The sequence below is a fragment of the Gasterosteus aculeatus genome, chromosome 2 (genome assembly GCF_964276395.1).
Source record: "Gasterosteus aculeatus chromosome 2, fGasAcu3.hap1.1, whole genome shotgun sequence".
Classification (NCBI taxonomy): Eukaryota; Metazoa; Chordata; class Actinopteri; order Perciformes; family Gasterosteidae; genus Gasterosteus; species Gasterosteus aculeatus.
Window position 1 is genome coordinate 7,022,634 of NC_135689.1, and position 12,172 is coordinate 7,034,805.

Consider the following 12,172-nt stretch of genomic DNA (forward strand, 5'->3'; position numbering starts at 1 on the left):
TCTTTTTTGGGCCTGACTCGCTCCGCTTCGGATATCGGATTGTTTGGTGCAGTTAAGAGCTTTTAAGTGATTTGACAGCAGGAGGGGCTGGTGGAGGTTTGGCGAGCAGATGTTTGTTGTTGGAGTATTTCAATCATCATTAAGTTCATAAAGCTTATTGAACAGTTAATAGTGTCATCGACTTATTTGACTCCTCTAGCAGTTTGATAGCCTCAAACCGCTTCCTCTTGCTACCTCTGGCAAGAATAACATTAATTAAAAGTTTTTAGTAAATTAAATGAAATGGAATAATATATAATTAATTGACATAAACAATTGTGCATAAGACACCTCGAATTGTGGGATTTTGTGATTATTTATGGATGAATAAAATAGTTTGGCTTTCAAAACAAGGTAAAGCATTTTATTATGATCTTTTTATTTTTTTGAAATATTTTTACAGAGAAAACTAATGACAACAAGAAAAGGAAAAAAGTAGCATTATTTGCGTTAGACGCGTTTTGGTACGCCGGTGTTTGCGCGCGCTCTGCATTGACATATCGATGTATGCACGGGTCAAAGGTCGGCATTAGTGTGTGTCGGCGTGTGAAAACGAGACAGGCGGTTGTCTGTCTTGCAGTCGTAGACTATGACCCACTGATGATGTGTACTCGCGTCTGACTTTTGGCTTTTCTTTGATAACTTGTAGGCTGGTGTGAGTCGGTCCGACCAAAGTCTGTCTGGATGTTTAGGCTGACTTGGCTGCATTCAGGCTATTTGGACAAGCCCGTGCACGACTCTGCCTCGGCTGACGTTAACCAATCGTTTGCGGCCGTAGGTGTGATCGTTGGGGAGGCGTTGTTGATGTGCTCATCTGTAAATTTCGAAAGAATTTTTTTTTTAAAAAGCCTTAACTCCCCGTAACCAAATCCTCTTCCTCCTCCTCCAGCGCCTCGCGAGTGATGAGGAGCGGCGTATCTCGCGGCTCTGGAGAATTTCAACCAGTTGCCAAATCAGTGATGGCTTTCGTGTCGGGACAGGACCTTTTTTTTTTTTTTTTAAAGCAGACTATCTGGGTGCGGAGTGATGATGGTGCCCGTTGAAGTTGGCCCGGGTATTTAAACCCGGATGTCGCCCTCACGCCCCACAAAAACTGATCTTTCCGTTTTCCATTTGTTCCCAATATAAGGTGTTAATTACACTGTTGTGCTTTATGTTGGCTCAGATTTGCTTAGATGTTGTGTTTTTTCTGTGTTTCATCCAGCGGTTTTGACAGAGTTGAGTTTTCTTTATGCCAAACACGCTGCAATGTACTCGTTTAAATAACCTCTATAGATATAATTCTGTCTGACAACATCAGGAAAAGGAACGTACCCTGTTTTTTTCTCATGCTTTTCTGTTTCGCTCTTGTACTAATCTGCAAGCATGCAGAAAAAAGTGCTTCAAACACAATAAATGGAAAAAAACAGGAGCTGTGCCGCATTCAAAGGTTGATTTAGAATGTGAACTCTGTGAGCGGCTCTTTGAAGCGTATCGAGCACAGTTCTACTTCCAAAAAAGCATAAACTCGTTCTATTTCGTGAGCTTTTCTCAGGGAACAATCCGGGACGGTCTCCTACGCATCAGAAGACGCAAACTCAAGTTTGTGAGTGAAAAGAAACCTCCGCCCGTGAGTGCACTGTTTGTTTTTTGTAGTTCATTAAAACAAACTGTGCTTCCTCTCCCCAACAAAAATAATCTAGCTGGATGCAGCGAGTCAATATCAGGAGAATCATAGCTTCCCTAGTATTTAAAACAAATTAAGCTAAGATACAGCTGTTATGTCCAATGTGTCCTGATACATTTAATCAGTATTCCGCATGCTCTCGTTTTCGGCTTGTCACTGAAGCCTGTAGTGCTTTTAGCCCGTCGGCCAACAAACGGCATCTCTTGCCTGACCTTTTTTTTTTTTTTTGTTGGGGAGTTGAAGTTAAACAAGAACAGCCTATTCCCTCTCTGAATTTACACCACAACACTTGGCGTGGGAGACAAACCGCGGCTCACGTAGCCTCCTTCCGCTCTTTAAACGCTCGCATGCACACGCCGATGCACGCCGGTACATAAGTGCGAGGTGTGCTCTGGCAGCACACGCTGTGCAGGAGGAGAGAGCTCGGTGCACCGCCAGGCTGCACAGCGGCGGGAGCTTCCATCTGTTACTCGGGGGGGATCATTACTGAGCAGATTCTGAATATATATATATATATATATATATTCCATTAGAACCGACAGCGAGGGTTTGGCGAGCCGTCCAAACATATTAAATGCCGTGACGGGGTCTCAGGGTGCTGCAGCCAAAACGGGCCTGCGGGGCAGTTGATGTAGACCCACACGTTCCATCCGTAATGATGCATCATGCGTAAGACATTTGAACCTGAAGTTAATCCAACTGTTTCCCAGTCGTCGGTGTTGCAGCGAGTGTTGTGAATGGTGTTGCGTGCCAGCGTTGGAAGGATTAACTGTTACGGTAATAATCCTGATTCACCTCAGAAGACTCCAGTCATCTACTTCCAAACGAGAACGGCTTTAGTGCAGCCGAGCGACTGGCGTGCGCTTCACGGATGGCGCACGCACTCTGAAATGTGCGCGCGTGTGTGTGTGTGTTTTGGGGAGAGTGTGTGCGTGTTCGTAAAGCAGTGGCCAAAAGCGAGGTGGCGCTGGATGAGATAATCCAAAACGTGTGTGTGTTTTCAGCTGTTGAGGAGGGGGATGCAGGTGTGGGTGTGTGTGAATGTGTGTGCGCGTGCACGTGTGTGTTTCATCTACAGTCACTCATGCTCCCCACTAAACCTCCCCTCTAATCCATCCAGATCTGAGAGCAGTCATGTAGGAGGAGGAGGAGGAGGTGGAGGGGGGGGACACACGCGACTCACATGACACATTTCTCTCACATACACTCACGGCAGGAGGTTCATGGCCTCTCGTCAGCTGTCCTGCATGGTCACATTCTCTGTACGGTGCGCTTTGCTCACACACTGCTCCTCTTTGATGTGACGCGAGAACAACTGACTCCAGGTCCAGAAAATGAAAGTGGGGTCGTCCTCTTACCCAAGTATCAATCCTAACTTCGCATTGCTGAGAGTGTTGCAGGGATCCATGTCGCACATATCCGGAGCTGTAACGCCGTTATTTTTGGGGGCATATCTTAACTATAAGTATGTGTCATGAACATCACAAGCGTGTGTCTTTGGAAATTTAGTTTTAAGTCTTTTTTTTCCTTTAACCTACGACGCGCTCGATTGTCTAAAGCGACAGATGTTTTCAGCAGCTTTCTGGCCCCCGCTGTGCGTTGGCGTCGACTTCAGAGTGGCATCCCGCCACTTTGCCAAAAGGGCCGTCCGTCTGCAGGCAACAGACGAGAGCGTCATCACCGCTCGCCTACTGAGAACAGAACTGATGGCATCGCCCGCCAGCCACAGTGCTCCCCCCCACCCCGCCCCCGTGCCCAAGAGGTCCGCTAAAGGACTATACCGCCACGTGGCGCATTCTGATGAGGGGCCTTTTAGAGACTGGCACATCGCGACACTAGAGCCTCACCGCACAGAGCCAACACATCCACTAAGGCCACTCGGAAGTCAGTGCTAGATTTATCTTTGATTAGTTTTAGTTCCTAATTCTTCCTCTGAATTAATGAAATTTCATTTAAACACATCACAACAAGGTAATAATTTAGCTTTTTCCCCCCGATACTAATGTTTATTGAAAGCCGTAACCCTTTATAACGGAATGTAACCGCCACAGAGAAGCTGTTGTTCACAATGAAGCGTTAGCAGACATCCGTGAACGCATTAATGCTGATCTCCTTTCAACATCCTCTTAGGATGATTAAACTCTGATGTGAGGTTTCCACTCTGGTGAAGTTAAAAAAAAAAAAAAAAAAAAAGCTCATAGACCGCTTTATTTCTGGAGGAAACTTAAGAAGGCAAAATTTCTAGCAAATTCAAGCAATAAGCTGGAAAACATTAGTTGCGATGCAGAGGAAGGGTCCCTGGTTGTAGTCGTGTCCCCCAGGGTCGACCTCTGACCTCTGGGCCTCTGACTCTTCCCTCGCAGTCTTTTCTATTTTAAACCTCTGGTGTGTGTGTGTGTGTGTGTGTGACCCTGGGTGCACGGCATGAAGGGAGGAGTTTGTTCTGCTGGTGGAGGAGAATGAAGGGAGAGATGGGGCAAAGAGAGGAGAAGACCCTGGCTCACAGCAGAGCTGTTAAATCTCTGCAGGAGCAGTCAGATGGTTTTGACAGAGCACAGGCACCAATGAGGACGCAACACTACGGGTGCTTCAGGGTGCTTTAGTCCTCTGAAAACGTTCTGGATGGACCTCCTTTCCCTCCCCCCCCCCTTCCTGCCTTGTGTTTATATCTTTCCTGTGACTTCTCACCCTCCCATAACCTTATCCCTCCTCCCCTGCCCCCCACTCCTTCTGTCCTCCTCCCTGCCCTGCGACCTGCTCCTTTTTAAACTCTGAGATTATACCTGGCTAGACATTGAGAGGAGTGGATTAATAAGGCAGCTCGGCGCTTGACTGGGCGCGCGCCGCAGTGTGAGGCGGCAGGCCAGCGGGTCGCACACTTGGATGTTCATTTGGGTCCCGGGTGCCTCCTGGCGTGGATATGGAGCCAAATGGCAGCAGTGGGGGGGACTCCTGCTCCAATCTGCAGAACATGACGGTAGAGTACCAGGAGTGGGACCAGAGGGAGTCGATTGTATTCAAACTTGCATTGTGTTGTGTAGTTAATGTTGTTACTTCAGACGGGCTTTTGTAACGGGCTTTTTTGGTCATTGAATAGCGTCCACCTCTTGCATATTAATAGTTGTTTTGTTGGCTTGGAAAGCTGAACCCCCCCCTCACCCCCCCGCCCGCTTTGCCTGCGCCCTTCGTGCACAGATTTACACGCGCATGCACGAACGCACTGCTTCTCTCTCTTTTGCGGCAACAATGACAGGAAGTACATTAGTGGGACCTCCATTGCGCCTCCCCACACATCCTCGCTTCCTGAGCGGCCGAGCGGGGGCCGACGCCGACGGGTTACACAGGGCCGAGTGATGGGGCGCAGGAGAGCCCAGTGGGGGGGCGGGGGTGGAGGGGTGGGAGGCTTGTCGGACCTGTCTGGGCCGAGGTGGCGAGATCCCTAATCCTGCAGCCTTCTGCTGCCCTCCGTCTCGGGCTTCAGGGCTTTTCGAGCCCTGCGCCCTGAAAGTCTGCCAGCGAGTGACCTGCGGTCGGTTTTAGCGTTTCGGTGCACAGTTCGGGTTTACGTAAGGATAAGCTGGTCCCAGATCAGCGCACAAGGTGACGGGCTTGGTAGTCATCCCACAGAGGCGGAATGATGGTGGGAAGCCGGGTGTCACCAAGCCTCAGGAATGCGCCTGGCAGCCGCCGTGCTCCATTTCATTGTGGCAAAAACGAGAGTCAGGCAGGGAGATGTTTATTCTTAATTTGTGCGGTTTGTTTTCACCAGTTTCCAAGTCTTTTAAAACATTTATGTATTTTAATGCAGGGACCTCGTGTGCTAGTTAATGTGATCTGACTTTCTCTTGTCCCTTTTTTCCCCCTTTGTCGCTTTTAGGTTTGCCACCACCCAGACTGCCAAGACCTGAATAACAAAAGCCCCCTTCACCTGTGTGAGTCATGTGACTCGCGCAGCCATTCAGAGAACACTGACAACATGCACTTTGACCGGCACCCCCGATTTGACTTGCAACCTCAAGGTAGACTTTTGTTGTTTCTTTATTTGTTCTTTATTTTATACACAAGAGTTTTTCCGTCTAACCATTGCAGAGCGTGTAATATACTTCTTTTCCTTTCCCACATGTTCCCCCGGAGTTTGAACTTTTAGGATTTGTTTATTTGCTAGCCGGTGTAAACATTTTCAAACTGATTCGATATGAATCTAAATGACAAACATTTTCCACATGAAAACTATCCAGAGCAAAGACTCCGTGAGGCTACAAGTTCAGCCAAGTCCTTTATTGTGTTTTTGCCTGTATTTTCAATCACTATACGGTAAAATATAAACTTTTTAAACGTACAGATAATTATCACTGGATGATTTTATATTGAAAAGGATTATTTATTGGCCGTGGACAAATCCCCTTCATCAACCAGAAGAGGGAACATTGCCGCTGCAGCCCTTTTTAAAGCCTGATATTAAAAGTGGCCGTACTTGTAATCCAACACAACAAACGACTGCTGCCCCCCCCCTTCTTCTTAAACATTTCAGCCTCCATCCTGGCTCGCAACGTGTCCACGCGCTCCTGTCCCCCGCGCACCAGCCCCCCCTCCGACCTGGAGGAAGAGGACGAAGGGAGCAGTGACCGCGGGTCGGTAACCTTTCCATTTGCCCAGAGCTCGTGCTTGTGTATTCCTGCATCTTTTTTTCTCCCCGGAGGATAAATCACAGCCGTGAAATGTGCGTCTGCTGACGGTTGCACGTCCTGATGGCCACTTCATGCAAGTTGTCACGTGTCGCTGTGCGATAATGTGCGTGTCACCGTTTTTTGCAGGGAGCGCAAAGCGGGGGGCTTGAAGATGGCGAAGAAGAAGACACGGAGACGGCACACTGACGTGAGTACTCGCGCACACACACAAGTACCAAGTGACAGTTATTTTGAGGCTTTTCATAAATGCTGCAGCAGCCACCGTTGTCCTCTGAAATGCCGATGCCTCCCGCGCCGCTCTGAGCCCCGAGCAGCGCAGTGAGAAGGAGCCCCCCCCCCTGTGATCTAACGCTGCTTCTGCTCCTGCTGCAGGACCCCAGCAAGGAGTGCTTCAGCCTCAAGTTCGATCTCAACGTGGACATAAACACAGAAATCGTACCTGCAATGAAGAAGAAGACTCTGAGGTGAGAGGAGCGGCCGCACGGAATGTACTTTGGTTTTGACAGGAGCCGTGACCGAAAGCCTTCTTCTCTCCACGTGCTAACAGCGAGGTTCTGGGGCCGGTGTTTGAGAGGAATGGCATCGAGCTGTCCCGGGTCGACCTGTTCCTGGATCAGTCCAACACGCCGCTGTCGCTCAACTTTGAGGCCTACCGTTTCGGAGGACACTACCTCAAAGTCAAAGGTGAGAAGTCACCGCACGCTGACAAATACTGGACCTTAGCAGCAACAGAAATTGCGGATGTTTCACTTTGGTTCATAGGAGGCAGGTAGCCTTTTGGTCGGGTTCTTTGGTGTATTTTAGGCGTCATGCCATTCTTATCCGTGTGCCTTTTAACAATGACTGCGCTGGTTTCCTCTCCCGCCCTTGTTTCTGACGACCAGGGAAAAGGAGTGGACTGTATCCTCAGAAGTTATCAGAGCTACCAGGAAAAACATGTGCTCAGTCCTTTTCCACAAGGGTGATGAGGATTCCCAGGAATCTAATGTCGTTAACTTCCTATCAGCATGATGACTTTCTTTCCCATGAGGCCCCTGTGCAAACTGGGAGCGGGGCCTCTGCTCTGCGATCTGGAGGCCCACAGCTGTTCAGGCTCACGGTTAAGAGGCTTTTGGTTGGTTCGACGGCTGAGGCGCTCATCTTCTTCACTTTGCTGTAACAAACCTAAAGCAGATATCGTCAGTGTCTTTAACCAACGATCACATAAGTACTTGTGATTTAAAAACGCTGCTCGTTGTGATGATGCAACAGCGAATCCTCACCTGACTCGGCAGCTCTCCTCGGCTGCAGGATGCGATTGATTGCGTTGCAGCTTATCGTCACATTTTTTTGTCCACTTATTTTTTATGAGACAAGGATACTACAAAATGCACCATTCTCTGCAAGTTGTATTTCTATCTATGAACACAGTGGTGCAATAAGAAATGTAAGATATTTCCCTCAGGGGTCGGTAGGGGCCAAAAAAAGAATTTCTACTGGAAACAAAGCTCAGAATGAATAATAATGTTGCTCTAAATTTGCAGGGGGGGGTAGTCAACCGTTCAATAACAGGTTGTTGCTTTTTTTTGTTTCTACCGCCCTCAGGTGGCCACAGCCCCCCCCTTCCCATTATTTTACAGGTTTAAGTGGACTTCTGTTGGTTGTTATTACCCCATCTACGTTGTTTATGACCAACTGCTTGAGGATTTTACTCAGGCAAAAAACGCAAAGCCCAATTATTTTGGTGTCGAGGCCCAAGGTCGAAAAAACTGATCCTAAATAAAAAAAAGTCTTGCTGGTTTCTCTTTCCTACAATGCTAAATTTCCTTATGTGTTGGTGTATTTCTAGCACGGCTCGGCGATGAGCTGAAGGTGGAGCAGGGTGTGAAGGACTTGCGCTCGCTTAGTCTTCCCAACATGAAGCCGTCTGGAGGTCAGAGCCCCTACATCCTGACGCCAGGCGGCGAGCGGGCGGAGCATGGATCTCTGGGACGCCGAGAGGCCGTGGATCTGTTGGTGAGTTGCAACTGGCCTACCAGAATGGTAATGATGTGTTTTATGTGATGCATAAAGCTCATGAGTGACTCCTGGGCTCAATCAAACCAAAATACATCGGCACTCTAAACACGCACACGCACACACACACACACACACACACACACACCTAGTGACTTCTGGGCCACACCCGTTCCCTTTTTCCTTAACTTCACATCCTCTCCCCTCACATCCTTCGGTCCCATGATGCTTTGGGCCAGTATCTCATGGTTGTCCCACCATTATCTCATCGCATTGTGTTACTACCTTCATCTGCCCAGCAGAACCCTGCGAATGTATTTTTGGATTTCTGCCTGTTTTTTGCGAGCTGTGTGTGTCTGTGTGCACACTCGCGTGTGCACCGTGCCTGCCTACTCATTTCTTCTTAACGAACCCTTGAGTTTCGTCTGGGCCATATATATATATATATATATATATGTGTTCTAGAAATCGTTCTAGAAAGAGTTTGGATATCATAATATGACAAAACAGACAGTTGATTATATTTTATTATTGGTCAGCATTGGTCAGCATATCCACAGTAACAGTGATTATTTATCGAACATCTACATCGCTACGTTGCAATATCAATTGTGAGTTCTTTGGTCAAAGATAATTTGCAGAGCCCTCCTTTTATTCTCATATGCTGATGGGTTGTTTCAGGAACACTGTGCCACTTCAGCACTGTTACCGATGAGTAACGCTCGGAGGCTGACTGAGGCCTGCGAGATCCGGGTCGGCTACGCTGCTAAACATGTAGCATGGAAACGGGGCAGACAGTCACCAGGCTCATGTTGTGGCCCAATTTGGAGCCCTTGATTTCAAAAGTTAGTTTTTTAGCTGTGGCTTACAAGTTTACATTGATTGATTGATTTTTGTTGTTGATCTCCACTGTGATGGCTCCCTGCATTAAAGGTCTGCATGCTGCTGGGACAACAAGTGGGGAAACACTGCAAAATAAACCTGCTGCTCAATTTTTTTAAGCTGACTTACGTTTGCTAAAGTATTATTTGTAGAGTTGCTGTTAAGAGGAGTATCGAACAATGCAAATAACAAAATGTGGACCTGAATTGTGCACATGTGATCACTACTACATGCACACCACGGCAGTACAAATGCAAATATTGCAGCACGAAGCATATTTATGAGGCAAGAGGACGTGACGTAGATCGATCAAGCGTCTTTATGCTGGTGTTGACACTTAAAACAAAACTTTGTTTTAACAACGGCGTGCAAGTGATGGTGTATTGTGTAAGTCGTCAGTTGTCTCACACCCTTAAGGTGACTCTAAGCCCACTCACAGGTGGGTTCGACCGTGCGTACGTGTCCACACTGTAGACCGACTCCATGTCATCATTGCTCTGTGCAGGGAGACCGTCAGAGGCCAGTTAGTCACCAGGCAGAGAGACATTCACACTGGGGGAGGAGGGGCTGAGGAAAGGAGAGTTTTAGTCATCTGTTATCTGGAATGGTTTGGATTTTGTTGGTTCCGTCTTTGTCATTTCCATTCATTGCCAAAGGACGGCAGTGTACCGGCGCTGCAGGTAAAGCCCGTCTCTTCTGGTGACGGAACGGGGGGGCGTCAGTGATGAGCGTAGTCCTCAGGGGGGCAGTCAAGACATCGACTTCCTGACTGTCGTGGTGCTTTCTGCACGATTCCTCTCTGCAGTTGCAAGGGAAATCTCTTTAGAGATAAAACTGATTTATCAATCAGTTAATGGACACTTCAAAAATGTAACTCCCTCCCTGTTTAAAAACACGTTTGCTTATTGTGGTTTCACTTGAACACATCTTTCTGCAAAAATGGTCTGACTTTCATGCTGAAGGAGCTTTCCCACATTCAGACTCACAACCAGCACGAAACCAGATGTGTGATGTGGAAACTTGAGGAACACACACACACACACACACACACACTGAGAATGCACATGTCAGGGATGGAGGAGACATGCTGCATCCAGCAGTTCGATTTTTATTTTTATTTTTATGTCTTTGGGATTTTTCAATGAAGGACGAGTAGTAGTTTACGGCACTTGAAGTTTGTGGAAAAATCCCATCAGACACAAATACACATTCAAAGGAAAGTTGTTGTTTTTGGTTCCAAAGTGGCGACCGGTGGCTTTGTAGCTGTTCTGTGCCGCCGTTAACAGAGTGGGAGGCCACAAAGAGTTCGCTGTCTCGGTTCAGACTGCAGAGTCTGTGTTGTTATTTTATTGCTTTTTTAATCACAGGCGTGAGCGCTATCTTCTTCCTTTGTGCTGATAGCAACAGAATTGTAAAGGGCAAAGGAGGCTAAAGGGAACCAATCTAAAGGCTGATGGTGTTATTGCGCTGCAGCCACCAAGTATAAACTCACACACAAGTTAAAGAAAATACTATTGCCACTTTAAAACATGTTCGTAGAGGCAAAACTTCACTGCCTCCAGCTTCTTAAAGAACATCAATTTCTTGCATTTTTGACCAAGAATAAATGTATATAAATAGAGTAGCATCATTCTTGCAACATCTTTGGAGTTTTTTGGATGTCAACGTGGGCATTTGCACTAATTTCTGATATTTATCGCACAATAAAATAGTTAGCTGACCCATAAAATATTCTGAAAATGAAAATGATGATGAATTGCAGCACTGCGTTTCCCATTTCTGTGACTTCCTGAAGCTCTACGGATGACTCGTACATCATCTCGGACCCTCATAAGAGACTCACTCTATTGGATACCTTTTGTCGGACTCGACAGCGGAAACCCTGCGATCCGTGTTTGGTGCCAAGCCCATATTTTATGAAAGCTATTTGCAGGACAAAAGCTCTATTTGGACATGTGGGCACCGACTGCGGCCTTTGAGTTTCCATGGCAGCAGCTTTAGCCCTCGCCATAAACCCCCCCCCAAAAACATGCGTGCCTGCTTTTTATGGAATCAAGGCCTCTGCTCAAAGGAGTTTTAGATGTTTGCCCAGCGACCGGATTCACGGCCTGGCAGCGGCTTGTGCCCGGCTTCAGAGGAAACGCAGCCGAGTCCTTTTTCCGTACGGAGTTAGTCTTTTGTTTAAACGGGGAGGGGGAGGGGGAGGGGAGTTCGATCAAAGTTTATTATTGCGTGCATGCAACGTTTTATAGGGTCTGGCAGCATGTGATAGGCTGCAGACAGCTTTGATGATCCAGATTGATTATTTTACAAAGGGAGGGGGGGGGGGCCTCAGCCGCGCTCTGATTGGTCGAGGATGCATTCCAACCGGGCCGATAGTTTCCACAAAGCACCGCTAACCCTCACAATATCAGCGCTGTATCAGCTGATCTAAAAACAGGTTTGACTTTTAAACTGCTTCGCCCGAGGAGGGATTAGAAAAACACTTTTTACAACATCCTGCGTTGTACATTGTTGAGTGGATGAAAAAAATCGCGGTAATTATGTTTCAATGCAGCATTCGTCCGAAACGTTTACTGAATACGCTCATTCGGTGTGTTTGAGTCATTCATCCCCAGGGTCGGAGTCCGGGATGTTTTTAGTCCATATGCAGAGGAGCATGACGTCAGCTTAGAGCAAAAACAAATTGCGCAATACTTTTACAGTAGAACAGCAGCTTTCGGGAACAGAAACACACACACACACACACGGTTCAGGCAATTGCTTCTCTTTCCTTTTTCCCCAGAAGAGAAACCGCTTGAAGTTTTACAGTCGCCATAGAGATAACTGAACCGTCTGGGACCTGGGTTCAGTCAGCACATACAGCACATTGATCCTCGCTCCCTGTCAGCGGTTTAATCGC

General features: G+C 47.4%; 1 protein-coding gene across 6 annotated transcripts in view; it reads left to right on the forward strand.

Annotated features, from left to right (window-relative positions):
* plekhg5b (pleckstrin homology domain containing, family G (with RhoGef domain) member 5b) overlaps positions 1–12,172 on the forward strand; it is a 49,122-nt gene that overhangs the window by 22,943 nt on the left and 14,007 nt on the right. For 5 of the 6 annotated variants that reach the window (XM_040193725.2, XM_040193721.2, XM_040193724.2 and 2 more), the window contains 6 exons: positions 5,583–5,724; positions 6,237–6,336; positions 6,520–6,580; positions 6,766–6,857; positions 6,941–7,077; positions 8,222–8,388. In XM_040193725.2, coding sequence (XP_040049659.2) covers positions 5,583–5,724; positions 6,237–6,336; positions 6,520–6,580; positions 6,766–6,857; positions 6,941–7,077; positions 8,222–8,388 — 699 coding nt within the window. Of the gene's footprint in view, positions 1–4,186; positions 4,683–5,582; positions 5,725–6,236; positions 6,337–6,519; positions 6,581–6,765; positions 6,858–6,940; positions 7,078–8,221; positions 8,389–12,172 lie in introns of those variants that run through there. The other variant, XM_040193726.2, reaches the window with a different exon arrangement.